This window comes from Colletotrichum jinshuiense, chromosome 3 (assembly GCF_051148585.1).
Source record: "Colletotrichum jinshuiense chromosome 3, complete sequence".
Taxonomy (NCBI): domain Eukaryota; kingdom Fungi; phylum Ascomycota; class Sordariomycetes; order Glomerellales; family Glomerellaceae; genus Colletotrichum; species Colletotrichum jinshuiense.
Genome location: NC_139310.1, coordinates 5532028 through 5559730, shown reverse-complemented (window position 1 = coordinate 5559730; position 27703 = coordinate 5532028). Strand labels below are relative to the sequence as shown.

At 57.3% G+C, this 27703-nt stretch overlaps 10 protein-coding genes across 10 annotated transcripts; 5 read left to right on the top strand and 5 right to left on the bottom strand.

The window, feature by feature from the left end:
• Positions 1-527: 527 nt before the first annotated feature.
• EsH8_III_001464 (uncharacterized protein) lies at positions 528-1305 on the bottom strand (the record flags this gene model as incomplete). The annotated part of the gene is made up of 3 exons (XM_083263189.1): positions 528-850; positions 943-1087; positions 1150-1305. The coding sequence occupies 3 exons, from the start codon at positions 1303-1305 to the stop codon at positions 528-530; spliced, it is 624 nt and encodes a 207-aa protein (XP_083123676.1).
• A 1925-nt stretch (positions 1306-3230) lies between these two features.
• On the top strand, positions 3231-3827 carry EsH8_III_001463 (uncharacterized protein; the record flags this gene model as incomplete). The annotated part of the gene is made up of 1 exon (XM_083263188.1): positions 3231-3827. One exon carries the CDS (start codon positions 3231-3233, stop codon positions 3825-3827), a length of 597 nt encoding a protein of 198 aa, XP_083123675.1.
• A 582-nt stretch (positions 3828-4409) lies between these two features.
• EsH8_III_001462 (uncharacterized protein) lies at positions 4410-6700 on the bottom strand (the record flags this gene model as incomplete). Its single annotated transcript, XM_083263187.1, has 5 exons — positions 4410-5516; positions 5591-5808; positions 5861-6289; positions 6347-6454; positions 6508-6700. 5 exons carry the CDS (start codon positions 6698-6700, stop codon positions 4410-4412), a joined length of 2055 nt encoding a protein of 684 aa, XP_083123674.1.
• Positions 6701-8321: 1621 nt separating this feature from the next.
• Positions 8322-9610, top strand: EsH8_III_001461 (glycine-rich domain-containing protein; the record flags this gene model as incomplete). The annotated part of the gene is made up of 3 exons (XM_083263186.1): positions 8322-8344; positions 8423-8810; positions 8879-9610. The coding sequence occupies 3 exons, from the start codon at positions 8322-8324 to the stop codon at positions 9608-9610; spliced, it is 1143 nt and encodes a 380-aa protein (XP_083123673.1).
• Positions 9611-10688: 1078 nt separating this feature from the next.
• Positions 10689-11414, top strand: EsH8_III_001460 (peroxidase family protein; the record flags this gene model as incomplete). Its single annotated transcript, XM_083263185.1, has 1 exon — positions 10689-11414. The coding sequence occupies one exon, from the start codon at positions 10689-10691 to the stop codon at positions 11412-11414; it is 726 nt and encodes a 241-aa protein (XP_083123672.1).
• A 1546-nt stretch (positions 11415-12960) lies between these two features.
• Positions 12961-13258, top strand: EsH8_III_001459 (uncharacterized protein; the record flags this gene model as incomplete). Its single annotated transcript, XM_083263184.1, has 2 exons — positions 12961-13041; positions 13106-13258. The coding sequence occupies 2 exons, from the start codon at positions 12961-12963 to the stop codon at positions 13256-13258; spliced, it is 234 nt and encodes a 77-aa protein (XP_083123671.1).
• A 962-nt stretch (positions 13259-14220) lies between these two features.
• On the top strand, positions 14221-17886 carry EsH8_III_001458 (uncharacterized protein; the record flags this gene model as incomplete). The annotated part of the gene is made up of 3 exons (XM_083263183.1): positions 14221-14341; positions 14400-15901; positions 15952-17886. The coding sequence occupies 3 exons, from the start codon at positions 14221-14223 to the stop codon at positions 17884-17886; spliced, it is 3558 nt and encodes a 1185-aa protein (XP_083123670.1).
• Positions 17887-18837: 951 nt separating this feature from the next.
• EsH8_III_001457 (WD40-repeat-containing domain protein) lies at positions 18838-20307 on the bottom strand (the record flags this gene model as incomplete). The annotated part of the gene is made up of 1 exon (XM_083263182.1): positions 18838-20307. The coding sequence occupies one exon, from the start codon at positions 20305-20307 to the stop codon at positions 18838-18840; it is 1470 nt and encodes a 489-aa protein (XP_083123669.1).
• A 1053-nt stretch (positions 20308-21360) lies between these two features.
• Positions 21361-22425, bottom strand: EsH8_III_001456 (uncharacterized protein; the record flags this gene model as incomplete). The annotated part of the gene is made up of 1 exon (XM_083263181.1): positions 21361-22425. The coding sequence occupies one exon, from the start codon at positions 22423-22425 to the stop codon at positions 21361-21363; it is 1065 nt and encodes a 354-aa protein (XP_083123668.1).
• A 1884-nt stretch (positions 22426-24309) lies between these two features.
• EsH8_III_001455 (uncharacterized protein) lies at positions 24310-25527 on the bottom strand (the record flags this gene model as incomplete). Its single annotated transcript, XM_083263180.1, has 1 exon — positions 24310-25527. The coding sequence occupies one exon, from the start codon at positions 25525-25527 to the stop codon at positions 24310-24312; it is 1218 nt and encodes a 405-aa protein (XP_083123667.1).
• Between the last annotated feature and the right edge of the window lie 2176 nt (positions 25528-27703).

Genomic DNA, 27703 nt, shown 5'->3' with positions numbered 1-27703 from the left:
TTCGGATCAATTCAAGGCCATGGCTTCATTCGTCGGGACTTGAAACTACAAAGATATGTGGAAAAGTTCCTTCTCGAAGTCTGGTCTCTTCTCAGTGGCTCTTCTTGCTATAAATCTTGCTATAGTGAACACCGGACCTCTGAAGGTATAGTCTTCGACCTCTAGGTCAAATGATTGTATCGGTTTCAGGACGTCAACTATCAGCAAGTGGTCCCACAATTCTTGTTCAGCGTTGTTCAAATAGTGGTTCTGCGCACTTTTGCTGTAGCTGTGTAAACGGCGGCCAATGCAAAATGAATGAAATGGTTTTACTACATACAAGGTTGACGGCATAGGGCTTCCAGGTGTTTACTGACCCAGGTCCCAAGGTAAAGCACACGCAGACCAGATAGGTTAAGAAAGACTGGCAAATATACAACCACTAACACTTCTTTAACCGCTTGTGATCCAGTTGATATTTCGATTTACTAGTTACCGGGTCTGCTCTGAACTAGAGGGGTTCTACAGCTTGATTGCTGCTTGCCGCTTCAAAGCTTTGTTGATGTTAGCTTTGGGCCACCCTCTCCACTGTTAACTTGAGGGCCGATCACAATGTTCCCTTCGGCTTGGCTTTCGGTTGCAGCTTGATGCGGCACATTTGTTTCTGCGGTTTTGTTCTTCTTTTCCCCAATCCATCGTTTCAAAGTAAGACCTCCCCCGAGCCCCGCAGCCGTAACCCCAGCACCGGCTTGCAACGCCCCGTTGATGATCCCGGCTCCGGATCCAGCCATACCGGCGCTCGTGAATGTAGCAAATGCACTAGACGCAGCGACGTTCCCAATGCTTGCTTGCGCTGCGGCCGCCGCGGAGTCTGTGTGGTTATAAGAGTTAGCTACTTTCCTTCACGCAATGTACTTTGCTTGCGATGGATGGACTTGGTGGTCTGCTGGTCTCGATACTTACTAGCAACTACACCTTTCACACCAAATCCCGCCGCGCTCAGCAGAGGTGCGGAAACTATAGCCGGTGAGGCCACGACAGCAATACTGGCAGCAGTGATGCCGTAGCACACTGCCGTGCCGGGATTATTGGACACCCAGCCCCGAGTCTGGAGACGTTGGAAAACATCAGCGGTTGTCTTTAAACTTGAGCGTCGGTCGGTTGTCGCGCCTTTTCAAAAGTTGAACGATTATCAACTTCAGCAAGAGGCTTGGTCGCAAGTCCTAGGTCTTCCCCGGTCTTCTCTTGCTGTCCCACGTCTACGGGGGACGTCACGGCCTCCGCGAGGCTCTTGGGCTGGTGAGCAGCCTGATCGTCGCGGCTCATCGTGGGGCGCTTGCGATTGTTGTATACGCCCAAGGCGGTGGTTTGAAAACAAGCAAAACGATAATGTCCTCAAGTTTCAGAGGTACACGTTGCAACACTCGTTGATGGCGATGTTGGGCAGCGGGTTGTTTGTGTTCAAGAAGCCGTCGGGTGCGTCTGACAGGAGAAGTCCGCCATCAGCTGCAAAAGCCGTCTTGGGAGGCAGCCTGATCTTCCAACGGTACGACTTACGCTTCATTCGTCAAAAACGCCGGTTGTCGGCGTGCAACCGACAACGGCTGTCTGTACGATGCTGCCTAAGCCGCGCGTAAAACTGCTGGGCCGCACTCGGCCCCTCACCGCCGGCCCGTCCAACAGCTTGGCGATTGCATTTCAGGAACTCTCGGCGGCCGTGTTGCAGCGTCCATTGTAAAAGTTGCACAGAAAGTCTATATAATTTATCTCTTCGCTCCCTTCTCTTCAGTAAAATAATTGATGCGAGATCTGTTCTTGTTCAGTTTGAACGACATTACCTTGCTTCTGAATCGGTATCCTGCGCTGCTATCGCACAATGATGCGTCCTTGTGGTTTCAAGCCTTGTGATTCTATCAAAGCCTAAGCAGTCAGTCTCGGGAACCACAATTCGTCGGCAAGCTAGAAGCGAGGCCCCGGTCGACCATGTTTCTGACAACGCATTTATGATACCACTGTGGATGATTTTATTTTCATTTTCATATTTCTCTATTTAATTACGATGGAGTAAGCTTCCTGTCGGTGAAGTATCGCTTTCCTTGATTGCTTGGCCACGGCTTGAGGCGCTTCTGGCAAAATAAGCGCCCACAACCCCCTGCTGTGGGAGGGTACGCCTTTCCTATAATTAAAAAGCTGGAAATCAATACCTGTGGTTCGAATCGGAGTCGAGAAGAGAATGGCTTGTTTCCATGACAAGAATCAAAACGGTGCACCATTCGCAAAGCAAAGCAATTATAAATATCGCTCGTTTAAGTTTGTGTTGTGGTCAATTGGTCAACTCAACAAGCCTTCAACTACTTGAGCTAGAGATTAGTGGTTCTTGAAGCAAGAACCATTTCAAGTGAGTACTTGCCATTTCTTTCATAACGTCGCCCATCACCCAACGCATCTCATCTCATCTCTTCATCCCATGAAAAGAGTCATCCGACGGCCCAGGTCGACCGCCTCCACGTGATGAAAACACCCATGTGACCTAGACTTGTATTGAAAATCAAGAGAAGCGAGAAGGTGCAGAGATGGTTGTTCGCCAATATCACATGTGCTGAGCCCTAAAAAGTTGACATTCGACAGCAACCATAGAACCAACTTCTCTCACACACAACAACCAACCTCATTAACCCACACCCTCGATTGACTTGGGAACTTCTTGACTCTCCGGAGTTCACACCCAAGAATCACAACTGTATCCAGACTCGAATTCTTGTTCCAAAGCGCTTCAAAACGCGGTAGGTTTTCAACTCTTAGCTTGCCTGTTCCTTCCTCTTCCGTCTTTGTTAAATCCAACGGGCCTCGATGTTTGTCACCGCCTTCTTCAAATGCGGGTGATCGTGAGGCTTTGGAGGGCGGCGATTCGCCGCTCTTGTCTGAGTCGGTGCCGGTCTCCAAAGACCCGGGTGGTTTTCAAAATACATAAATAGCAGCCTCTCCCCCCCTCCTCCTTCTCCCTCTCCCAATTTCTCTCACTAACATCTCGCTTTCAGCCCCAGCACAACACATCACAACTTGAGCTAAAAGCCTAGTTACACCGACATCCTTTGTCTTCTGCCTGAACAAAGACTATCTTCAACAAAAAACAACAGGAGGCCGGACCCCCTACATCAACAACTTCAACACAATCTCCTTAGCACCCTTCAACACACCTCCAACCCACCCTTCAGCCCATCCTCAAATCCACCCCTCAACCCAACTCCACAATGTCCACCAACCCCCTCAACAACCCATCCATGGCCGCCGCCATGGCAGACCTCGACCAGATCGAAATCTGCCAGCTCAAGACCAAGGTCCTCCTCCAGGAGCAGCAGATCGCCCAGCTCAGGAGCGCGCGGGACTCGGCCCGGGCCGAGGTCAAGACCCTCCGGGCCCTCGAGGACGTTGACCAGACCCAGATCGTGCAGCTGCAGGCCCGCGTCGAGCAGCTCGAGGCCCAGATCGCCGCCCGCGAGTCCGCCATCCGCGGCCTGAAGCGGGGATGCGCGCAGCAGCGCGAGCAGGCGCGCCGCATCCACACGCTCCAGGAGGAGAACCAGATCCTCAGAGACCGGAACGCGCGCCTCGAAGAGACGGTGCTAATGCCCGGCGCCGAGCAGCGGGAGCGTGGTCGCCAGGCCCAGGGCCCGCTTCTTCTCGGAGGCGTCGCCAACCCTGCTGGTCTCTTCTCGCACGACGATGAGGGCGTCACCCTCGACTTCGGCGACTTGGACAATGCCGACGCTGTTGGAAACGTCCAGTACTCTGCCTCGGATAGCGGATTCGAGGGCTATGTCTCGGAGGACGCTTCCAACCTCGCTTAGAGCTTGGTCCGAAATCCGACCACCCCTATCCTTGCCATCCTTGCTGTGTTTGTGGAAGCGTTGTGGAAGCATTGTGGAAGAAGGCGTTGTGGAAGCTGGACTTGGCCGCCACCACACTCGGGCAGGCACCCTTGGAGAGACGCGACGGACCACAGACGATGAGGGAGGCAGACGAAGAAACTTTATGGAGGCTTTATAAGGGGTTTGTCCGATGCCGCAAAGTGAGGATGCAAGGAATGACTGCGCCGGGCGTTGGGCATAGGACGGGGGTATGGGGATCGAGGACCGAGTAAGGAATAGCATCCGGCACTGGTTGTCAGGGGGGTTTCTTCGAGCATTGGAGCGGATACCATGGCACGGCGTAGCATAGCATAGCATAGCATAGCAGGAGTGCAGTTTACCAAGGAAATCGACGTCAAGTTCTCAATGAAAAGCCCTTGCACAGCAACCCCGAGATGACCCGCCCCCGAGTAACCCCAACACACATACACACACATACATTACATCAATCACCACATCCCCCTACATCCAACCCCCAAACCAAACCCCCCCCTCCTCCCTCCATCCATAACATGATAGACATCAGCCCCCCGGGGTGTGCCGCCCCTGCCGCCCCTCGCTGTACGTATACGCCTCCGACGGGAGCGTGGGGCTCACGTCGCCCATCCGCGGGCTCTGCGTCGCGTCGCTCCCCATCTCCACGGAGCCCCCGTACCGCGGGCTGCTCGGCATCTCGCTGGCGCTGTGCGGCACCTCGAGCTCCGCCACGTTGCCGTGGGCGTAGCTCGGCATCGTGGGCGAGATGAGGAACTCGGGCTTCGGCTCCGGCGACGAGTACGGCGTGTAGCCGGGGAGCTCGGAAAAGGCGCTCTGCCGCGGGTTCGCGGCGGCGGCGGCGGCGGCGGCGGCGGCAGCCGCCTCTTCCTCGGCCCTCTTCTTCTTCCTGCGGCGGAGGAGGAAGAAGATTCCCGCGCCGGCGAGGGCTATCGCGCCGAGGACACCGCCCACCACGCCGCCGGCGATGGCGCCCTTTGACGGCCCGTCCGGCGCGGCGGTCGCGGACGGAGTCGGCGTCGCGGCGGCGCTCGGCTCGACGACGAGGGTGTAGCCGGGCGTGTAGGCCGGGCGGGAGAGCGACGGGTCGAAGATGTATTGCAGGTAGACGTCGCTCCAGGCGCGCGGGGAGCGGAGGTTGGCGCCGCCGGACGGGGTGCCGCCGACGGCGGCGACGACCTGGGAGGGCACGGGGGCGGGGCGGCGGGCGGCGTCGGCGTCGTAGCGGCCCGTGTAGTTGTGGGCGGCGAGCGAGAAGACCTCGACGGGCATGTGGCCGGCGCAGGTGTTGACGTTGCCGCCGCCGTCGCCCCGGGTCTGCATGCCGCCGACGATGAGCAGGTTCTCGCCGACGGCGTGGCACGTGTGGCCGTACATGCCGTCGGCGCGGGTGTGCACGAGGACCCACCGGAACGTCGGCAGCGTGAGCACCCAGATCTCCTCCGAGGTGCTGTAGGTGGCGTAGTTCTCGACGCCGGCGATCATGTAGATGCTCCACGAGGACTCGTCCGCCGCCGGGACGACGACGGCGCAGATGTCGGAGCGGCCCGTGGGGATGTCGGGCAGCCCGAAGGTCTCCTGGCGGAACCAGAAGCCGGTTTCGATGTCGTAGATGTCGACGTAGGAGAGGTCGATCTGCGACGCTTGTGAGAATGCGTGACGGACGAAAGGGGAAGGGAGGGGGGGGGGGGGGGGGGGGGGGAACCCACGTTAATGTTTCCTGCGTTTGCGTTCTGGATGCGGACGCCGTAGGGCGTGGCATCTCGCGTGGTTTGGCCACCGAGGTTGACGATGATGCCCTTGTCGCCGACGGGGATGTGGACCATGGCGCCGTTCATGCGCGGGCCGACGTAAGTCGGCACCGAGACGTTGGTGAGTCTCGGATGAGACGCGTCCGCGGTGTCGAGCTCGAGCATTCCTTCGAGGACTGTGAACTATTAGCCTCATCCTTCGCCCCGGTGAGAGCATGCCCGACTTACATCGAAAGTCGGATGAGCCGGCGTATGCCGCGTTCGCGGGGCTCGACCTGCGCTGCAGATATCCCTCAAAGATGTAGCTCCTGTTCAGCGACGGCGCATCGCAAAAGGCCGCCGCGCCGGGCCTGTCGACGATCTCGCCGTTATTGGAGACGTCGAAGTCGTCCGACTTTGACCACCGCTCGCTGTCGATGTCAAACTCCCATACGGCGGGCTCGGGGATATCCTTGTCCTCGATAAAGGCCGGGTTCTCCGCGCTGTTGAAAGAGAACCACCCGCCCAGCTGGTATATCTTGCGCGTGGCCGCCGAGTACCAGAGCGCGTGCTCGATGAGGGCGTTGGGGACGTCAGGGGCTTTGAGGACGGAGGTGTAGGGGCCGGCGTCCTGGTTTGTAAAGTTCCTCGAAAGATCCAGCACCAGGAGTTGGGTGTCTGTGGCGGGTTAGCAGGGAAATCGAGTATGTAGATGAAGGTCAATGGTGGACTTGCGCATTCCTGAGCCGTAAGCCCCGGGCTCTGTGTTGTAAAAGGTCTTCCCGTTCTTCGGCACGTACGTGTTACCGCCATCGATGTATATCTTTCCATCGGCCAACACACCTGGCGCACAACTTAGACCCGTGCATATCAAAGGGGTCCCGTGAAATACTCACTGGCATGGCGCCAAACCCGACAATAGTGCTGGGTGAGGTCGTAGGCGCTGCTGTTGACATTAGGGGCCGGGACGGACGTGGGAGCAGAAAAGACGGAGGAAGTGGCCGAGCTGGCCTGCTGTCTCTCGTTCAAGACAGCCGCGGCAAGGCTCGAAGCGGCCGCGAGAAGCAGTCCATGCCACAGGACTCTCATGGTGGCAGCTTATCAAACGGCAGGGAGAGATGACGAGAGAGAGACCAGAAATGCGGCCGGCCGGCGGGCATGGACGGGTATTTGCAGGACGGGGAGAGGGGGGAGGGATGGCCAGGCTTGTCGAGAGCCGCACTGCAGATACCTCGACCCAATCGCCAGGCCTGGCCAGCCACCCGGGATGATGGGAAGGGAACATGCAAAGTCCATCATCAACCAACAGGTCGGTTGGATCACGGTTGAGACATGGGGTCTCCGGGCGGAAGGGGGGGCATCCAGAACGCAACGGACACTCGCTCACACAACCTGAAGGAGCTTACAGAATAAGCCTCGATATGCCAGTTTCGGCCGGTCTGGCCGGCGATCGAATCAGACAACATGGCCGGCACGGGAGCTAGGCGGCTGCCATTGGGTTGGGGTCTGCGAGGTGGTGATGCGACGATGGATTTCATTTGCCTGGCGATGATAACAAGAAGGGGGCCCCCAAGCCTGCAGGGAGACGGAGCCTGCTTGCTTAGTCTCAAGCTGACAGCACGACGGCCAGCTTGGAGAAGGCAACACGAAAGGGCACATTTTTTCTGCAAGGACGTGGGCGGGCGGGCGGGCGTGGTTGCTGCGCCGGAAGCGAGAGGAAACGAGATTAGTGTCCCGCGAGGTGAATGAAATGAAGCGGGAGCCGGGCTGGGATCTTTGTTCGTGGCCGTCGCCCATAATGGGTGCCAAGTGTGCGTGTTGGTTGTTTGCTTCGTGAGACCAACAGCAGCGTCGGCGTCCTGATTTGGATCTCGGCGGCCCCAGGGCAAAGGGGGCGGCGCAATATTTCATAACGAGCCTGGTCACTTGACGCAGGATGTCCAGCTCATTTTCACAAAATTTTCAATTCTTTTTTCATGGGCATGCGGGTGGTTCTCCGATCGTGCCGGCGACCCCCCCTCTGTCCTTGGAGCTGAGATGAAGAAGTCAAAGTTGAGGAATCTCAGATCCAAGACATCCCCCTCTCGTTCAATCGCACGCAATTGAAACCTCAGGCCCCCACTCCCCTCTCCCGGGACACCTCCAGCAGCAGTCGAGACCCGAAGGGCCCCACCACAGGCAACTCCACGAACGGTGCTCAGCGGGGCGCGCCGACTTACCGCAGGTTGCGCAAGTTTCCCCCGCCCGCGTATCGTCGCCTGAGTCGGGCCCGTCAGGGCCTAAGGGTGGTCTGCCGCCAATCAGCGCCCTCACCTCGCCATGGCACAGCGATCCGTCTTGAGCTGGCGCCCTGAAACCTGCTCACCTCCATCCCGTTTTGGGATTCGCGGCGGCTGGTCACAGGGCTGTTGCTTGTGGCTGACTGCTCATGTGAGTATGCAGCTTGATAAAGCTCCCCCGGGCGAGACAGACGATTGCTGATAAGAGGCCGTCTTGTCCCCTCTCCTCCTCGTTTGTTTGCCGTCGAGAGTGAACAGCTTCGTGTCTCTTACTTGACCTCTTTTTTTTTCCTCCTCTTTCCTACAGTGTGTCCTGCATTGGATCAATTGGGAGGCGTTATACCCGCGTAAACTTGGAGATATTCCTGCATAGCCGAATACCCCCCGAATCAATAAGAAAGAAAGGGCCGGATCCTTCAACTGTCGCCAACATGCCAGCCATCCTCGCTAACCAGTTCGTCCGCCGCTTCTTGTGCTTGTTGCTTTGAAAAAGACAAATGAAAAAAGGTTGTCTAACAGGAACTCTCCTTAGGACCCCCTCCGCCGAGCACCGGCACGCGTCCAAGGTGGAACATGCTTCGCAGGCACGCGCCGACGCCCACCGCGAGCTGCCCAGCAACGCCGACTGCGCCGCCCACCTGCAACTCCTCGAGGCCTTCGTCGCCCTCCGCCAGAGCGTCCAGCTGTTGGCCGCCGCCGCCGAGGGTTCGACTCCCGAGCGTGCCTGGGACCTGTACTGCAAACGGGCAGTCTCCCGCTTTGAGCAGTGGAGCACTAGCGCCCAGCGCCCGGCCGAGCAGCTGCCGCCCGTCGACGTGCTGATGGCGTGGCACGCCCTGATGCTGCACCCCAAGGCCTATGCCCGCTTCATCGAGCTCGGTGGCCGTCTCGGTCTGGACGGCCTCAACTGGTCCGGCATTGTGAGTCTCCAGATGCATGCAATGTTGTAGTAGAGCTAGCTATTCTAACCGCCCCGAAATGCACACAGGCAAGCTCGACGGGCCTGAACATCGACGTCAAGGAGCTCCTCGAGTCCATCTCGTCGCCCGCCCAGCAGCAGCACACGGGCATCTTCACCCACCGGTCGCCCGCCGGTGCCGCCCTCTTCACCTACGACCTCGCCGCCGCCATCGCGCGCCAGTTCGACTTTTCGCAGAAAATGTCCCGCTACGCCTGGCTGCGGAGCCCCGCCGCATCCTCGACCCTCGCCCGGTCCCGCGCCCGCTACGCAAACTTCTTCCGCCTCATCGCCGCCCACCCCGGCGCCGTCATGGTCCCGACCCTCGACGTCGACCTCGTCTGGCACACCCACCAGCTCGCGCCCGCGCGCTACCTCGCCTACTCCAAGAAGACGGCCGGCCGCCTCATCGACCACGACGACGAGATCCCCTCCGAGCGGCTGGCGGCGCTGTCGACCGACATGCAGGCGCTCTGGCGCGACGAGTTCGCCGAGGAGTACCACGTCTGCATGTGCTGGACCTGCGAGGCCGACCGCGCGGGCGTCGACGCCGCCGTGGTCGCCGACGGGCTGCGCGCCGAGGAGACGCAGGCCGCGCTCCCGCTGGCCGACCTCGCGTTCCCCCGCTGCGACGACTGCGGCAGTCACCCTGCGAGCTGCTGCCCGCCGGCCGAGGGCGCCGCCGATAGCGGTTGCGGCGGGGGGTGTGGAGGAGGTTGCGGAGGCGAGGGCGGGTGCGGCAGCTGCGGAGCCATGAAATGAAACGGGCCGATGCCTTCTTGAATCAGTTTTGTGTTCGGCGCGAGTCGTTGGGCAACAAGGGGGTCAAATGTGACAAAAGGCAAAAAGAAAAGATGGTGCCTCGTGGCGGAATCGAACCGCCGATCTTCTCATTACTAGTGAGACGCTTTACCACTGAGCCAACAAGGCGCTTGTTGTTTGGTTGTTGAAGGGAGGTGTGGGAATTTTGCATATCAAGCGCACCGGGTGTGTGGGAAGTGGGTGTTCTCGACCCACACCGCCCATCTTTTTTTTTTTATGATTTTCAGACGGCGAGCCGAGGCCCGTCAATCAAGTCCCTGCACCCAATCTGCTCGTTCTCGGAAAACCCCATATTAGATCTCATGGAATACCCCTACACGGTACCCAATGTTGCCAAGGTCACTAAGACGTCCTGTCGTATTGTTCCCATCTCTCCCAAACTCTATTATAGTTGTTTAAAAGGGGTCGCCGCGCCCTGCGAACCCAATCACGAACTGTGAAAAGGTCAGCAAGTGGCCCCGGTGGGCACATCAGACCGAATGCCGCCAGGGATGCGCATATGAAAACTCCATCGAGGCAGCGCAAACATAGGCCGAGGTGGACTTTTGTTGCTTCATTTGGAGCGAGACTAACCTGAATGCGTGGGAGAGCCCGGCATTCTCGGGGGTGGGGTCGTCGGGTTCGCCGCGATTTCGGGGCTACCCCCCGGCGCATGGGGACGGGTTGCAACTCAAAGACCCCTTTCCCTTCGGGAAGCCTAGCCCTATCGTCTGGCACCATGTCCGTAGACTCCTCCATGTAATGAATGTATATAACCGCGTGGCCGTTGCTTTGTCCCTTGGATAGCTCACCTCCATCTATCCATCCATCCATCCGTCCATCACCAGTCCTCCCGCCGCGGTACCACTTTCGTTTATCAAACACCACAGGCACAGTAAGGCAACCACTCTCCTTGAGAAGCCATCTAGCCTCCACATTCTTTCTTTCCTTCGACAGTTTTAATTCTCTCAAAAAGAAAAAGAAGAAAAAAAACTCATTCAGAATGCGCGCCTCAGCAGTCCTCGCCGCCACCTGCGCCATGGCCGCCAACGCCGCCTCCGTCCCCCGCGCCGAGGACGCCGTCGCCGCCCACCCGTGGCTGACGCCCGACGCCTCGGCCGTCCGCTCGCCGTGCCCCATGCTCAACTCCCTCGCCAACCACGGCTACCTCCCGCGCGACGGCAAGGCCATCAGCATGCAGAACCTCATCGACGGCCTCGGCTCCGCCCTGCACTTCAACGAGAGCCTCGTGCGCACCCTCGGCACCCCGGCCTTCGCCACCTCGACGACGGGCGACCCCACCACCTTCAACCTCGACGACATCGCCAAGCACAACGTCATCGAGCACGACGGCAGCCTGTCGCGCGCCGACTTCGCCGTCACCGGCGACGCCAAGACGCTCAACGAGACCGTCTGGGCCGAGACCAAGGGCTACCTCGCCGCCGGCGCCTCCGCCGACGACAAGATCGACTACAAGACCATGGCCGCGGCGCGCAGCAAGCGCATCGCCACCGCCCAGGCCACGAACCCGTCCTTCGGCCTGACCACGAGCCAGGTCACCATCTCCCTGGGCGAGTCCGCCGTCATCCTCGGCACCATCGGCCAGAGCTTCACCGAGCCCGCCGCGCCGCTGGACTGGCTCAAGGTCGTCTTCGAGGAGGAGCGCCTGCCCTTCAACGAGGGCTGGAACACGTCGTCCACCCTCATCACAACGGCCCAGGTCCTGGGCCTGTCACAGCTCATTGCCACCAGCACCAGCAGCTAGGTTGCTTTACAACCCGTGTGACAAAATAGAAGAACAAAAAAAAAATAAACAATATAAACTTACATGTCCCGAAACAAGTGATCCAACATACATACAGTGATGCTTTGAATGCGAGAAAACACGCAAGCGCTGGCTTGGCCAATGCTATATGGCACTGCTTGTTGGGTGTCCCCTTTTGGCAGCTTGCTAGGTGACAGAAATTCGGACCTCGGGGCAGAATCCGGCCATGGCGCGCACAACTGCTGTGTCCTGTTCTGAAAACCTACAGAATTGGGGTCATATTGACTTAAGGGGGGCCGGGTAGCTTTGCATTGCGCTCTCCTTGTTGTTATCCCTTTGACGACCACAACACACCTTTTAGCGCGAAATTGGCTGGCCCCTGCGTGATGAATTTATGGTATTATACAAGCGGTTGGCCTTGATATTACCCGCTGAATTCCCTGCTCGCGCGGAGACGCTAAAAGTCGTAGTTGTGGTCGTCAAAGGGGTAATCCTCGGCCCGTCAACTATAAGTGGAAACGGCGTCGCATCGCATGAAGTCTAGTATCCAGCAAGCACTCTCAACGGTCATGCACGGCCTATAATAGGCCACCCGTGGGGCTTGCACGGGAAGTCGACGCTGTTGACTTGGGATGGTCGCTGCCATCTTTCGAGACTGAAGGGTGTTTCCTAAGAAGTCATCCAGGTCCTCGATAATCAGAAAGAAAAAAGAAGAAAAAAGAAAAAAAAAGGTGACATCGCCATGAGCAGGGATGACATCCTCTCGAGATTGTTTGCCACCAGCCAGCCTTGTCGGAGGGCGACGTTTGAACTGCAACTGCAGCGTGCTGCATTCGGTGCGGCTCAGGCGCCTCCACGGATCATCAAAACCTCGCTATACCAGGCCGGCATCATGAATCCATCTCGGGTAGATCAGTTGAAGGTTTCCAAGCAGACCTCGTTATGGCGTTGGCATCGGCCACTGCAAGGACACTTGTCGTCATCGTCCAAGCGTCTTGTGTCGACGGCGAGCGGGGCCAAATCCACATATGTTTGAGCGCAAGTTTGAATTGAAAGAAACGACAAGGCAAAGATTGAATCGATTCCAGAAGAGTCCTTGGAGTAGATGGCTCCACTGACGTTTGCTTGTTCTGCAAAAGTAGGAAAGAAAATTGGCCAAAGCAGTCTGGTCACGCGACGCGGGGCATTTCCTCCGGAAACAGTGTGCGACGGGGAATCGGATCTGCAGATCGGGGGTGGATGGGAAAGCATCATTTTCCCCACTTGTCGGGCCGCTCATGACGTTGGGCGGGACAACCTCAGGGAGCTTCTAGAGCTCTGCGGCAAGGTGCGAACGGCATGACGTCAAATCGAGCTCAGAGCTTCTGCTTGCTCTGAATTTGGGGTTCATTTAAGAAGCATCTTTCAGCCGCCTCAATTATTTCGACTCCATCAGCTTATCATCAGCATCTCATCACACAAATCAAACTACGACAGCTTTCTCAAAAGCATCATCAAACTACACCAAAACCACCCATTTTCCATCAACACACACATTACCATCACCATGCCTCGCGACGGATCTGGAGCTTCTGACAACGCTGTCGAGGCCGGCCACAACATCGTTCACGGTGCCGGAGTCGTCAAGGTATGGGCCAGCCCATCCCCAAGATCCTCATCTCTGGTTCGCCATCGTTAACAAGGTTTCTTAGGACTCCCACGTCGACCGCGCCGACAAGACCGCGCCCCTCCCCGAGGGCGAGAAGGGTCTGGCCCTTGAGGGCCTGCCCGCTAGCGGAGGCCAAAGCCAGGGTCTTGCCAAGGGCCCCAATGTCGGGCAGGGTGGCAGCGGCTCCTCCGCCTAAGTTACGAAGGATGTGTATTATTGCAAGTCAAAGGGGGACGGAACGAGGAAGTTAATTGGTCACTATGGAATAGCGTAATACGCTCTGGTGATGACTACGGCGAGGTAGTCTACTCTAAAATTTTACTATAGTTATCGCTTATTTAGCCATTTATACTATTAGTGTTACATTATGTTGCTTCTGGAACACTCTGTTGATAAAAAAAAAATTAAAAAAACCCCCTCAGGAATTATTATTAATAGCTGGAATCTTGACAGTAGTAGCCTTTTCATGTCTTTGGATGCTTCCGATCGACCTTGTCGCAGCATCCATCATTTGGCACCAGAATATTTAACCCTAATTTTTCAGGGAGATGTGTAAGGACGATGTCATAGCCGTTGAGCTTTCAATGACGTATATATTCAAATTACGTTTACTTGTCGGTCAGCTAGAGAGTTTTCTACCGGGCATATGTCAGACGGCACTCATCTCAACTCAACCGCGCAAAATATAGCAACTGTGTGTTATTCATAGGCCCTCGACCAGGCTTAAATGAAAGTACTCTTATGTATTAGTCAACTCTAGACTATTAAGAAAGAGAAGTTACGAAATTGTGCAAAGGAGGGATTAAAGTACGACACGACGGTCGAGTAGACGGTTGATGGTTGATGGTGGGGCGGCACTTAGATGCCGATACGTGCGAGGGGTTAATAGCGAAGCTGGTGAGCGGCGCAGCCTGCAGCTCCCAACTTCTGTTTCGCGCGTGTGTCCCTATAGCCCTATTGGCCCGCCAGGCGCCGCTCAGCCTGATTCTTCTTTTTCGTGAGAGCACTGCTGCCTAATGTACGGTATCATCCTGTCTCATCCTGCCGACCGCTGAAGACAACAACTCAAGTGACCACGGGTTTAGACACAAGTCTCTTACCTGGCTACTGCAGAAGGATTTCTAGTGTGAAGAATCACTTCGCATCGTATGAATCCACATGGCGACACCGGGGCGAGCTGCTGGTGGACGGAGCCCTGGCCCTCGGTCAGAGTTTCATGGACAAGGCATTTTGCAGTCGGGCTCTGGTGACTTGAACATCAAAGGAAACGTAAATATCGGTTAGTAATTCGACTATATCTACTACGTCTGGGTACCAGGTACTAACAAGCTGATAAGGCCTCCAGGACCGTTCCGACCAAGATGCCAAGTTCCTCGCCGACCTGCGCACCACCGACCCACGCGATGACAAGACCCGTATCGAATACAATAAGGGCGGCCTGCTGCGCGACTCGTATCGTTGGATTCTCGACCACAACGACTTCCGGCAATGGCGCGATAGTGAACACAGCCAGCTGCTCTGGATCAAGGGCGACCCGGGCAAAGGCAAGACGATGCTGATGTGCGGCATCATCGATGATCTCGAGAGGTCGGGGCACAAACCGGTCTACTTCTTTTGCCAAGCCACGGATACGCGTCTGAACAGCGCACCGGCCGTGCTCCGCGGTCTCATTTATCTGCTCCTCGACCGAGAGCCGTCGCTTATCAGTTACGTCCGACAAGCGTACGACCACGCAGGAAGACAACTGTTTGAGGATTCGAACGCCTGGTATGCAATATCTAAGATGCTTTTCAGCATCCTGGAGAAATTGAATGGATGCTCTACTTGTATACTTATTGACGCGCTTGACGAATGCGATACGGACCTCAGCCAGCTTCTCGACTTAATTATCGAAATATCTACGTCGTCACGCGTGAAGCTTATTGTGTCGAGTCGGAACCAGGTGAATATTATGCGGAAGATTCAGCAAATCGAGTGTCGAAAGAGGCTGAGCTTAGAACTCAAAGAGAATGCAAATCAGGTGTCTCAGGCTGTCAACGCATACATCGACTATTGTGTTTCGGAGCTTGACGAAATACAAGACGATGCACTACTCCAAGTTAGAATTCGTGACGAAATGCGACGTAAGGCCAGTGGGACCTTCTTATGGGTATCCCTCGTCATCCAAGAGCTTCGAAAAGTTAACTCTTGGGAGATAGAGGAGGTCATAGGGGAAGTTCCAACCGGCCTAGATGCGTTATACGACCGAATGATGCGACAGATCCAACAGCAGGAGCGAAACAAACCGGAATTATGCCAGAAACTTCTTTCAACAATTGTGACTTCGTTTCGGCCGCTTCTTTTAGAAGAACTAGCAGTTCTTGCTGATTTACCAACAAACATTACGAACAATCAGAAGCACATTGAAAACCTTATAATATCATGCGGCTCATTTCTTACAATCCAGGATACTACCGTTTACATCATTCATCAAACAGCCAAAGATTTCTTATCGAGGAGCATGCCTCTATTCCTTTCTGGTACTATGCAAGTACACCATGGCATCGTCTCAAAGTCGCTTCAAGTCATGTCGAGAACACTCCGACGCGACATCTACGGCTTAGGAGATCCCGGGATCCCTATTAAAGACGTTGTAACACCCGACCACAACCCGTTAGCGCCGGTCCGGTACGCCTGCGTCTACTGGTTCGATCACCTGCAGCAATCCGGGAGGCTTATGGACGATGAGGTCTACAATTTCCTCAACGGCAACCTTCTTTACTGGTTAGAAGCTCTTTCACTCCTGGGCGAGGTTTCAGGTGGGGCCCTAATTATCAACAAACTTCTAAGCCTGTATCAGGTTAGTATGCCATGGTTGCCTATTATCTACCCTTGAGCTAATCTTAATAGCCTCTATCTAATACTACATCTGGAGTATATCTTTTTTTGAGAGATATTGAAAGGTTTATCTCAACGTTTGGATCCGTTATCATACGCTTCCCCCTACAGACATATGGTGCCTCGCTTCAATTTGCGCCAACGTCAAGTGAAGTACGACGCCGGTTCTGGGCGGAACGACTACCGTTGAATAGCACCATTTACGGAGTGAAATATCATTGGGATGGACATCGGCAGACGCTTGAGGGTCACACAGGAAGTGTGAACGCGGTAGCCTTCTCGCCCAATGGCCAGGTGATAGCCTCGGCATCAAACGATAGGACAGTACGTCTCTGGGATGCTGCTACAGGTGCATACAATCAGACGCTTGAGGGGCATACAGGCTGCGTTAAGGCAGTAGCCTTCTCGCCTGACAGTCAGATGGTAGCCTCAGCTTCATACGACAAGTTAGTACATCTCTGGGATGCTACTACAGGCGTGTACAAGCAGACGCTTGAGGGTCACACAGGAAGCGTAAACGCAGTGGCCTTCTCACCTGATGGCCACTTCATAGCCTCAGCATCAGATGACCATACAGTAAATCTCTGGGACGCTGCTACAGGTGCATACAAGCAGACGCTTAATGGCCATACAGGACGTGTTAACGCAGTGGCCTTCTCGCCTAATGGCCGCTTGGTAGCCTCAGCATCGTATGACGATACAGTACGGCTCTGGGACACTGCTACAGGCGTAAACAAGCAGATAATCAAGGATCATATAGGCTGTGTCAATGCAGTAGCCTTCTCGCCTGATGGCCAGGTCATAGCATCAGCATCTGATGACAGCACAGTACGGCTCTGGGACGCTGCCACAGGCGCACACAAACAAACGCTTAAGGATTATACATGCTGCGTTAATACAGTGGCCTTCTCACCTGATGGCCAGGTGATAGCCTCAGTATTAGAAAACAATACAGTATGGCTATGGGACGTTGCTACAGGCGTATACAAGCAGATGCTTAAGGGCGATACAGACTGGGTTAGCTCAGTAGCCTTCTCACCTAATGGCCAAGTTATAGCATCAGCATTACGCGACAGGACAGTCCGTCTCTGGGACGCTAATACAGGCGTATACAATCAGACGCTCAATAGTCATACAGGGCAGGTTAGCGCAGTAGCCTTCTCGCCTGATGGCCACTTGGTAGCATCAGCATCATACGACAATACAATGCGTCTTTGGGATGCAGCTACGGGTATACACAAGCAGACGATTAAGAGTCACATAGAGTGGCTTAGCGCTATAAAATTCTCGTCTGATACCTACTTAGGAACTCCAGCAGTATATTACGATCCATCAAGTCTCCGGGGTGCTTCTGGAGGCGTATATAACCAGACGCCTGAGGTTAATGCAGGCTGGTTTAGCGCAGTGGCCTTCTCGTCTGATGGCCACTTGGTAGCCTCAGCATCGTACGACAATACAGTACGTATCTGGGACGCCGCTACAGGAGCAATCAAGCAGACACTTAAAGGCCATACAGGCCGGGTTAGCGTAGTAGCCTTTTCGTCTGATAACCAGGTATTATCCTCAGCATCATACGACAAGACAGTACGCCGCTGTAATGCCAATTCAAGCGCTCACTTGAAAACATGCAAAACGCACTTTGCAGAACACCTTGCTTTTGATCCGATATCATCGCAATTCGTTACAGAGTTTGGTAGTCTCAAACTATACCCAGGCATCCCAGCAGGCGCGGGATTCTCCTCGGAAGCAGTAATGCCCGTAATCAAAAGTTATGGCTTAAGTCCTGACAAGAGGTGGATTACAATGGGGACTAAGAATATCCTGTGGCTTCCCCCAGACTATCTACCAACATCATCATCAATATCAGCAACATCAGATTTACGCAGGCCGTTTATCTGTATTGACTGTGCTTCTGGTCGAGTTATATTTTTCTCTACTACAGAATAGCTATGGCCTTATGCTCTTAAAGTGAGATACGAAAACTACACATGCGCCACGACAGGTCTTCTTTTATCTTTCATTATAGCGTGGCACAGAAAGGGTCTGGAAGGGCGCTACTCCTTACAGATAATTTCGTTTCTGCCATCAATACTCTAGCAGATTCCTTCAGTTTCTATGCTTATCTCGTGTCGTCTGGTATGTTGGACTGTTTAGATAGTAATGACAACTGGCTTTTAAGGGCACTTACAGCGAAGCGAGAATCGCCAGGGTTTGACGCAATCGACTTCAATTCCCTATGCCAATATATTCGTGTACTACTCTCATCAGCGTTATAAAACCGGAGCGAAGCAGCTTTACTCACAGCCTTTTCTTGTATCATGTCTGGTACAGCTTTAATCGAGTATCATGTGATGTAGTGAGAGAATCGTTCAGTATTCTCGTTTCATCATGAATTGTCGCCTGTGACATCTTCCTTCTTCAGTAGCCTTGCCTGCTTCCTCAGACTTCGCTACGGAAAATCAATTACACAAACCGTTACTACCATTACACTGCGTAGTGTTAGGACCGGAACAGATATGGGACGGCACAGCGGAGCGAGTATTGGCGAGAAACGGCATGACACCCAAACTCATCAGCCCTCTACAACGAACTCAAAGAATTTCATCGTATTTCTCCTAGTTAGGTAGAGCTCACAGACGCTCCGCTGCTGCACAAAAAGGCCGAGGGTCACCATGTCAAGATCGCGAGACGAACAAGGCAAGCCGTGTACCAGTAATATGCGAAACTCCGATTCATGAGGACTTGGAACGTCCATGACCCATAGCTATCATCCGCCACGGCGGCATCATCGCCGCGGTTATATAAAACCCCCCCGTTTTTTATCTATCCCTCTCATCATCACATTAAAAAACAAAAAAAGGCCGAAGAAAAACTGAAAAGAGAGAGAGCTCCATCCATCTAAGCCTCAAAGACCAGCACGACGCCGTCGTCTCCGGCGGTGACGACGCGCTCGCCGGTCTCGCCCTGCACGAAGCCCAGCACGCCGCCGCCCTCGCCGTCGCCGCGGTGGCCCCGCCACTCCTTGACGAGCCCGGCGTCCTGGGCGCGCAGGTCCCAGCGGCGCACGACGCCGTCCATGCCGCAGCTCGTGAGCAGCCAGCTGTTCTTGACGAACTCGACCTTGACGACGCTGAACTCCTCGTGGGCGCCGGGCAGGCTGCGGCGCACGGCGAAGCGGCGGCCGGCGTCGAAGACGGCGATGCTGCCGTCGACGGAGCCCGCGGCCAGCAGCGTGGCGTTCTGGCCCGGCCCGCCGGCGGCGACGGTGAAGCTCAGCGCCTCGATGCTGTCCGAGGCCGTCTGCAGGGCCGCCAGGATCTGGCCGCCGGCCGCGACGTCGGCGGGGGTCTTGCTCTTGCCGCCCTTGCCCGGCTGCGCGCTGCTCGCCAGGCGCGGCAGGCTCACGATGCGGATGGCGCCGCCGGCGCCGCCGACGGCGACGAGCGCGCCCTTGGGGTCGACGGCGACGCTGTACAGGCCGCCCTCGACGGCGAAGCGCTGGTCCTCGGCGGTCAGGGCGACGGTGGTCTGGCCGTTGCTCTCGACGAGGCCCTTGGCGGCGGCCTCGCCCCACACGTCCCACACGTACAGGCTCGAGTCCTCGGAGACGGTGCACAGCAGGTTGCCGTCGGGGGTCCAGGCGCCGGCGGTGACGGGGGCCTGGTGGAGCCAGTAGGTCTGGACGAGCTGCAGGGCGTTGGCGGGGTCGCCGCCGCCGGCGGCGATGTCGATGGTGTAGACCCAGACGGAGTTGTCGCTGGCGCCGACGGCGATGGTGTTGGGGTACTGGGGCGAGGGGCAGGGGGCGATCCAGTTGATCTCGGGCACCTCCTGGGCCTCGGCGATGAACTTGATCTGGACGCTGGCGGCCTCGGCGGTGGGGGAGTTGACGCGCAGGGCGTGGACGCGGAGCTTGCCGTCCATGCCGCCGCTGACGAGGAAGTCGCCGCGGGGCAGGGTGAAGGCCAGGGCGTTGATGCTGTCGGTGTGGCCGTCGATGGCGTAGATGGGGTCGAGGCCGGTGCTCTGCTGGGGCGCGTCGCCCGAGTAGGAGGCGGGCAGGACGGGGCGGGAGGCGGCGGCGGCGGTCGAGACGAGGTAGCCCTTGCCGGGGGCGTCGTCGCCGTCGCCCTCGGAGCCGCCCGTGGCGATCAGCGTCGGGTGGACGGGGTGCTGGGCGATGGCGAAGACCGAGTCCTTGTGGGCGTCGAAGTAGGCGACCGAGTCGTTCTGGAGGTTGATCTCCTCGTTCTCGTCGTCCGAGTCCATGGGCATGTCCTCGTCCTCGACGTTGACCTCCTCGCCGACCTCGTCGGCGCCGAGGAGCTCGGGCTCAGAGTCGTGACCGTCGTCGTGGGGGGCCGACATTTTGTGAGCGATTTGGCTTTATTCTATTTTTTTGAGTGGGAGGTGGGAGGTGGGAGGGGGAGGAGGATTTCGGGAGCTCTTTTTTTTTTCTTTTTCGTCTCGGCTTTGGTGCAGGTGGTTTCGCACTTCTTCGAGTGATGCGCCTGCTCGAGCTGTGCTTTTTGAGAGGAGCTGATGACGTCGAAAAGGGGACTGACTGCTGGGGTATCCGTCGTATTAAAGACGAGACATGCAGAAGCAAGAAGACGTGTTATTAATCGTCGAGCGAGGTTCTACGTGCTTATCAAGCAGGATTGGCCTCCAGGCGATGGTTGAATTTTCTGCAGTGAGGGATGGCGGGGTGGCGGGGTAATGGCCTTCCCAAAAAGTGCAGGCGGTGTGTGTGTGCGCGTGCTGCGTGTGCTGCGTCGGGCTGCCGGCGTTGCTGGGGGGGACGGATGCCATCGGCCATCGGGCGGCGGGCTGGCAAGTTCCCCCGTGCTTCGGCGACGCGGCCCTTAACCGGGCTGACTCACTCGCCGCGTCTAGACCGCTGCCGGATCGAATTGCATCCAGGGTCGGCTCACCTACATCAACATGGTCTCGGGGTTTAATGGTCCGGGTTTCTCAAAAGTAGGCTATTTCTTTTATTTTGAATGTTTGACTGTTTGATCCAGGCGAATGTGCCTCTTTTCAAGATCACCATCTGGTCTAAACACCCCCCTCCTCGAGCAGGAAAGCCTGCCTCAGCAGCCAGTGTACAGATATCGATGATTTCAACATCTAAAAAATGAATTCTGGTAGTGAAAAGGTATCGTGCGATGCTAAAATGCCGCCAACTGGGCCGTATTCGACGGTACCCGCTGCTCCTAAGAATACGCCTCCTCATGAAAATGGGCATTCGTGAACGCCCTCCACGCCGGTTTGGGATCGAGCCCCTTCCCCCCCGTGACAGTGATATATCCAACTCCCGAGTCCTTCCTCCTCATTACGTCTGGTTCTCCTTCAAAATCGTGAGATTCCCCTCTCTTTCAACACCCCAGCCCAACCCCCCACTGGGGTGACACAAAATCACTACCTCCGATCGTTGTCCGCAGGGAGCTCAGAGGGCTCCGGGCCGACGGGCAGCTCCGCGGGCTGCTGCGGGTGCTGCCACGCCTTGAACTGCGTGTGGCCCCCGCCCTGGTTCGGCGCCATCAGCACCTTGTCGTTGTTGTAGTACCCGGCGACGTCCGTCCCCGTCATCTCCTGCGCGGGGGACGCCTGCGCCGCGTACTGGCTGTTCTGATACGCGTACGCGCTCTGGCCCGCCACCGACGACTGCCCGTCCATCTCGCCCGCCGGCGGCCCCTGCGGCGACTCGGCCGGCTTCACGCCCGCGTACCGGTGCTTCCGCCGCCTCCACCACAGGAACAGACCCGCCAGCGCCGCGATCAGCACGACCGGCACGACGACTGCCACCGCCACGATGCCCCCCGTCGAGAGGCCCGAGCTCGCCGCCGCCGTCTCCGCGCTGGCGCTCGTGCTGGAGGCCGCCGCCGCGGTCCCCGTGCTGGTGCCCGCCGAAGTCCCGCTCGCCGCCGTGGCCGTCCCCGTCCCCGTCGCGGCCGTCGTCGCGGCCGACGTCGTCTTCGGCACGAGGTCGCTCGCCTGGTACACCATGCGGATGCCCCAGGCGTTGACGCCGTCGCGGTTGCTCATGGTGACGGCCTGGGTGACGGCGGCGTCGTTGACGGTGCGCGTGATGTCGACGACGGTGGCGGGGCCGGCCATCCACGTGCAGAACTGCGTCTCCCACACGTTGGCGAGCGTCATGTCGTCCTCGACGCACGACAGCGTCATGTCGCCGCGGTACGGGCAGCAGGTGACGGTCGTGACGGAGCGCACGCCGCCGTTGCGCGAGCACTGCGGCTGCGCCGTGTAGCCCGTCGGGCACGCGGTGCCGGGCGAGTAGAAGGCGGTGCTGGCGCCGTTGAACTTGTTGGGGAGGCACAGCGGGTCATTGTCGATGGCGTAGACGTTGTTCGTGAGGTAGATGCCGGAGCAGGACGACGCGGGCGGCGAGAAGTCGGCCGTCGGCAGGGGGTTCTCGGGGAATGTGGAGGCGATGAAGGTCGTTTTTGTTGACGAGGTTGTCATTTTTGCGATACGGGTGCACACAGAAGCACCTCTGTGTGTGTGTCTGTGTTTGCGAGGGGGGGACCGATGAAAGGGACGTGAGATTGAGTTGTTTGGGTGCCGATTACGGCGTGGAACGACGAACTTTGGTCGGTGAGGACGGGGGGGGGTTCAACTTTTAGGCTCCCGTATAAGTTGAGTGGTTTCTCATGTGGATACTATCCCGATCGCGCGAAAGCAGGAAATCCCACGACAAGCAGACGATTCGCAGCAAGCCAAGCTGGCAGTTCGGTATGATCACGCAGAGTAGTCAAAAGAGAGGAAAGGAAGGGGAAAAAAGGGACACGATCTACGGGGAACAAGGGGAGCACTTGGGTCGCTTTTGACGGAATCCTTCATGGCCTGCCCTCTGGGTACACCCTCCCTCGTTCAATTCGTCAACCAGTAAGACGATCCCAATCCGACACCGTCCCTCACCCATGGTAGGGTGTGTCCAGCGCGCGAGGCGAAGTTAGATTCGGGCAGGACGGGGGGGGGGGAGGCTTGGTGCTCCCCAGGGCCTGTAGGCAGCGAGAGAGAAGAAAATAACGAAAAATGGGATCCGACGCTAGATGTAAGGGGGAATGGTCGATTGGGTCAGGCAAATCCCCATCGGTCGCGCAGGCGATGGACGCCGCAGCGGAGTCTGTGAGATGCAGTCGCGAATCCTTCGTGCAAGGGTACGGTTCAGGGGTTTTCTACGGTGACGGGTGTGGCCGCATCCGTGCTGCGCGCGCGTGTGTGCTTCGATGGGGGGAGCTCAAACAACGCCTCCGCCCGTTGGCACCCTCCTCTAGCTACCGCCAAGGATAGCATTTCTGCTAAGTGCTTGCTGGCAGACTTGCCAGTATTTTGGAAGCCTAGCAGATATTCGAACGATCGGGCGTGCGTGTGTGTAGTATATGAGAGAGTGTGTCGGTCGCCAAAAATATGAATATGATCCCAGGACAAGCAACTAGCCCTTCCGCCCAGGTTGTCTCATTGGTCACATCGCACTCTAGCGGCGTCAGGGTTAAGAGAAATTGGAGGGATCCTGCCGTTTCTTTTCCGGTCGTACGGGTACGGGCGGGCAGAACTGGAGAACTGCGTCCCGCCGCGCTCGCGGATGGCGAACGGGTCCGCGGTCGATTGAAGCCGGGGATCCTTGGTTCTTGGTGCCGGCTTAGGGCTTCAAAGTAGTCGAGGAAAATAGTGAGTTGTTCCTCGGCCGGGCGGGTGCTGATGACAACGATATTGGCGGCGGGCCCACAATGGAAAGAAAGGTAATGGATTTGGCCGGCGACGGGCGTCCAGGTTAATTTAAGGAACGTCGAGACACGTCGGTTCGCTCGCGCTAGGAACCCGAACAAGTCCGGGGTACCAGGTTGCGGGCAAGCCAACAGCCTGTGCACAGGTACGGATGCCCGGCACACAAATCCCCAAATTGACTGACCAAGCTTTTCGTGCTTCAAACTTCAGCCACTAGCGACGGCACACGCCGGCCGTGGTTTGGGTGCTTCTAGTGAGACACACCAGTTTTCAACGTTTGATACAAGGTCGCCGCCGTTACGTGTGTCTCGGTTCATTGGGCTAGGTTCAGATTGATGATACGCGGTAATTGCGACGCTTAGGTGGTTCAACGGAGAGAGCCGCTTCGCTCATTAATCATCTCATTACTGGCATGTAGCCAGCTGGTGTGCTAATAGATCTAGATATATAAGTCGTGACGCAGCAAATCGCCCTCTGCGAAATGCCGGGAGCCGTACGCCCTCAAGTGATGGACAAGCAAGCCACACCCCAAACGCCACGCCATTCCACAAGAACAATGCTACAAAACGCCGTGCCCCATGCTCAAACCGCAAACCCAAGAAATAGCCGCTCTCCAGTTTACCGGAGAGGCCCCATGCCCATCACCTTCTGGTGGTCAATATGCAGCCCCCTCGCCGTTCTCTGGCCGTTGTTGGGGTCGTCGGGCAACTCCAAGGGAATCGCCGCCGCAAGTTCCGAGGTCGGTGTCGGCGCCTGCTCGGCTGCCGGCAACGCGCCCTCCTCGGACAGCCCTGGCGGCTTGTAGCCCGTGTAGCTCGTGTAGCCTCCGCCGTGGCCGTACTGCTGTGCGTACGGCACTGGTTGCTGGTGAACAGATGGTGCCGCCGTCGACGTCTGGTATGTTGACGGGAGGGACTGCATGGAGTGCATGGCATGCACGGGCGAGTGCTGCTGGTGCTGGTAGTACTGCTGCTGGTCCGGGTACGAGTGCTGCGCGTTTGGCACCTCGTGGACGTGGCTTGCCTGGTTAAACGTCGAGCCTTGGTTCGAGGGCGAGCCGTGTGGCGTCCCGGCACCGTTCACGTGGTTGTACTTTTGCGTCTGGCGTCTCTTCCACCACCAGAAACCGATACCCGCTAACATTCCCACGGCAACGAGGGGCACGACGGCGGCGATGGCGACGGCGGCGCCCGTGGATAACCCCGGCGCCGCAGTCGCGGTCGAGGTCGAGGTGATGACAGGCCCCGTTCCCGTTGGGGACACTGTGCTGGCGGCCGTGGCCGAGGTCGCTCCGGTGCCGGATGCCGTCGCAGTCGCCGCCTCGAGGTCGGAGGATTGGTAGACCATGCGGACGCCATAGGCGTTCACGCCGCCAGGAGACGTCACAGGCGCCTGCTCGGTCCATGTGCGGCCGTTTTCGGTGTGGACGATGTCGATGCGCGTGGCCTCCGGGGCGATCCAGGTGCAGAAGAGGTTGACCCACTGGCCAGCCAGGGTGGCGGGATCGACGGCCGAGAGGATGATGTCGCTGCGGTAGGGGCAGCATGTGACGGTGGTGATGCTGTGGACGCCCTTGTTGTCGATTTTGGCCGTCAGGTAGCCCTTGGGGCAGACGTAGCCCGGCGAGTAGTATGCCGTCTCCTGCTTGTTGTGGCTCGTGGGCAGGCACTCGTTCTGGGGGTCGACCATGTAAATGTCGCCGTAGTAGACAGCGTCGCAGTATGTTGGCTGGGCGAACTGGGTCGTCAGGGGGTTGAATGGGAAGCTGGTCACGACAACCGTGCGGTACGTGTTTGTCGACGTCGGCACCGACGCCGTGGTCTCGGTCGCCGCCATGGCGGTCGCCGGCCTCGAGTGATCGCGGAGGGCCGTCCGGGGGTGGTGAAGACGGGGGACGGCAAGCAAACAAAGAGAAGGGGTCGGACCCGACTACACGGGACAGGATCCAAAGGATGCGGCCGGATGGGTTGACAGGCAGTTGCGCGCGCAGTCTAGGCCTAGCCTCTCTTGGAACTCACTCGAGTAAGTCACTGACTGGGTTGCCGCAGGTCACCTAGGTGCCTGGTCAAATCCAACGCCGCAGTGTGCCTTGGTAAACTCGGGAGGATCTCGCGGCGGCCATCCGGTGCTAGGCAGCAGTTTTTCTTCACAGTTTCAGACAAACTTGGGAGAGATCGAAAGTGGGAAGGGTGGGAAGGTTGTCTTTCTGGTGGGAAGAGACGGGGATCAAATGCAAGAGGCCAGAGGCAACTCCCGCTTCTTCCACCTCGCCGGGGCTTTTAGGGTCTCCTTTCCCAGCTGACAACAGAGGAGCCGGCAGGAAACCCAAACCCAACGGGAACGGCCATCGGCGAATCTGTACTAGAATGGGGGGCCAGACCACAGCCAAGAGTAGGGGGCCCAGCCGAGTGGGTTCTGGGGAGGAAGGGGACCGACCAGGGTGTGAAGAAGCGGATGCGGGAGTTTAAGCTGTGCAAAGAGGGTGGTAGGGGCACTCCAATGGCCAATCTCTCGTGTCCAGTATGGGGTGATGGTGAATTGTTCAGACTTGGCCTTGTTAGGCTGGTGGTCGCCTGTTCGATGAGCCCTGATCCTTGCCGTCCAGAAAGAAAAAGAGGAAAAGCAGCGGCTGAAGCGAAGAGCTCATTTTAACAGAACTGGACTGGACCCAGCCATCACTTGGCGGCTAGAATTTACACACGAGTGTAAGCATATCATAGTGGCCGCGAGCCGGAATATGCCAGTGCCGCAAGAACCAGTCGACACGGAAGTAAGACGAGGGGATGGCATGGGAGACGGAGATGCAAAACCACCTCTTCCCTCTTCGTCTCCCTCTGGTTGCAGTTTGAGAGATGCGTGTGAAGCCGTCGTCGTGTGTAACGGGTAGGCGAATAAGCCTCGGCAGGGCTGAAGGACGGGGGACGACAATCGAAGGATTCGCCAGCCTGCATGACAGCGGCAGGCACGGATCAGCCCTCGAAGGCGAGTGGTGGGTGTGCGACAGACAGCTGAAGAGGCCGCATGCACTGGTGTATTTATGGGCACATCCCAATGTGCGAATGCACGTGTCTATTCATGTCAATCCTTGGGAAACGGCCCAAACGTTCGATGCAGTGCCTCGTGGCGTGTCTCTGAATCCAGCCACAGCCATGCCACCAACGCAACGCAACGCCGCCCACGACATTGGACTCCCCTGGCCGTGTCTTGCCGTCTCATCTCATCGCATCCCGGGCGTGGCTCGTGTAGCGCACGCGGCGAGCCGGGAGGATGCCCGCGGTGGACAATTACGTAGCGGACAAGCCCACACCGTTTTGCCGTCTTAGTGTGTACACGGTAATTTTGAAAAAGAAACCGGATTCAAGGCAAAGGGCTGCTGAAGCTTTGCTTTGCTGGTTTGCTTGGTTGGGCGACATGACTGGCGAGTCATGTCGCCCCGGTGCAGCACCCGGGCGAGTTCCAGCTGCTGGCGATACGACGTGCACAGCGAATGGTGAAGAACGGATCGGCTGGAGGAGAAGGATGAGCTGGTGGTGTCGGAAGCTTGGAGACTCCCTCCTGTCCCCCTTCCGTCCTGTCAGTCTCTCCAACGCCCGTGCACCAAGAGCTCGTGGAAAACGGGCCCTGGAACGATTAAAAGAGTGGCCCCAATGCCACCCTAAATCGACCGGGATTCCGCTCCTTCAAGAATCCGCCACGACAAATTGCATTCTCTTTGGACGATCTCCTACATATATGGTGTAGTGTACCCATTGTGCAGGAGGAGTCCTGGCCAAGGCTCGAGCTATGCACGAGTCCTGCGCCCGTTGTGTTGTTATTGATAGCAGTGGCGGCTGTCGGGGGGGAAGCATCGGCATTGAAGCTTCTCTTGGGTCTGGCCACCTTGAATTCGAGTGCGCTTTCAACGGTTGGGCGACTGCTGGCCGGACCGAAACGCCCGAGGCACTCTCTTCTTGCTGGGAAGTCGGTGAACGGCGGGGAAGAGTCCCGCTCCCGGGTTCTCGGCCGAGCAAGC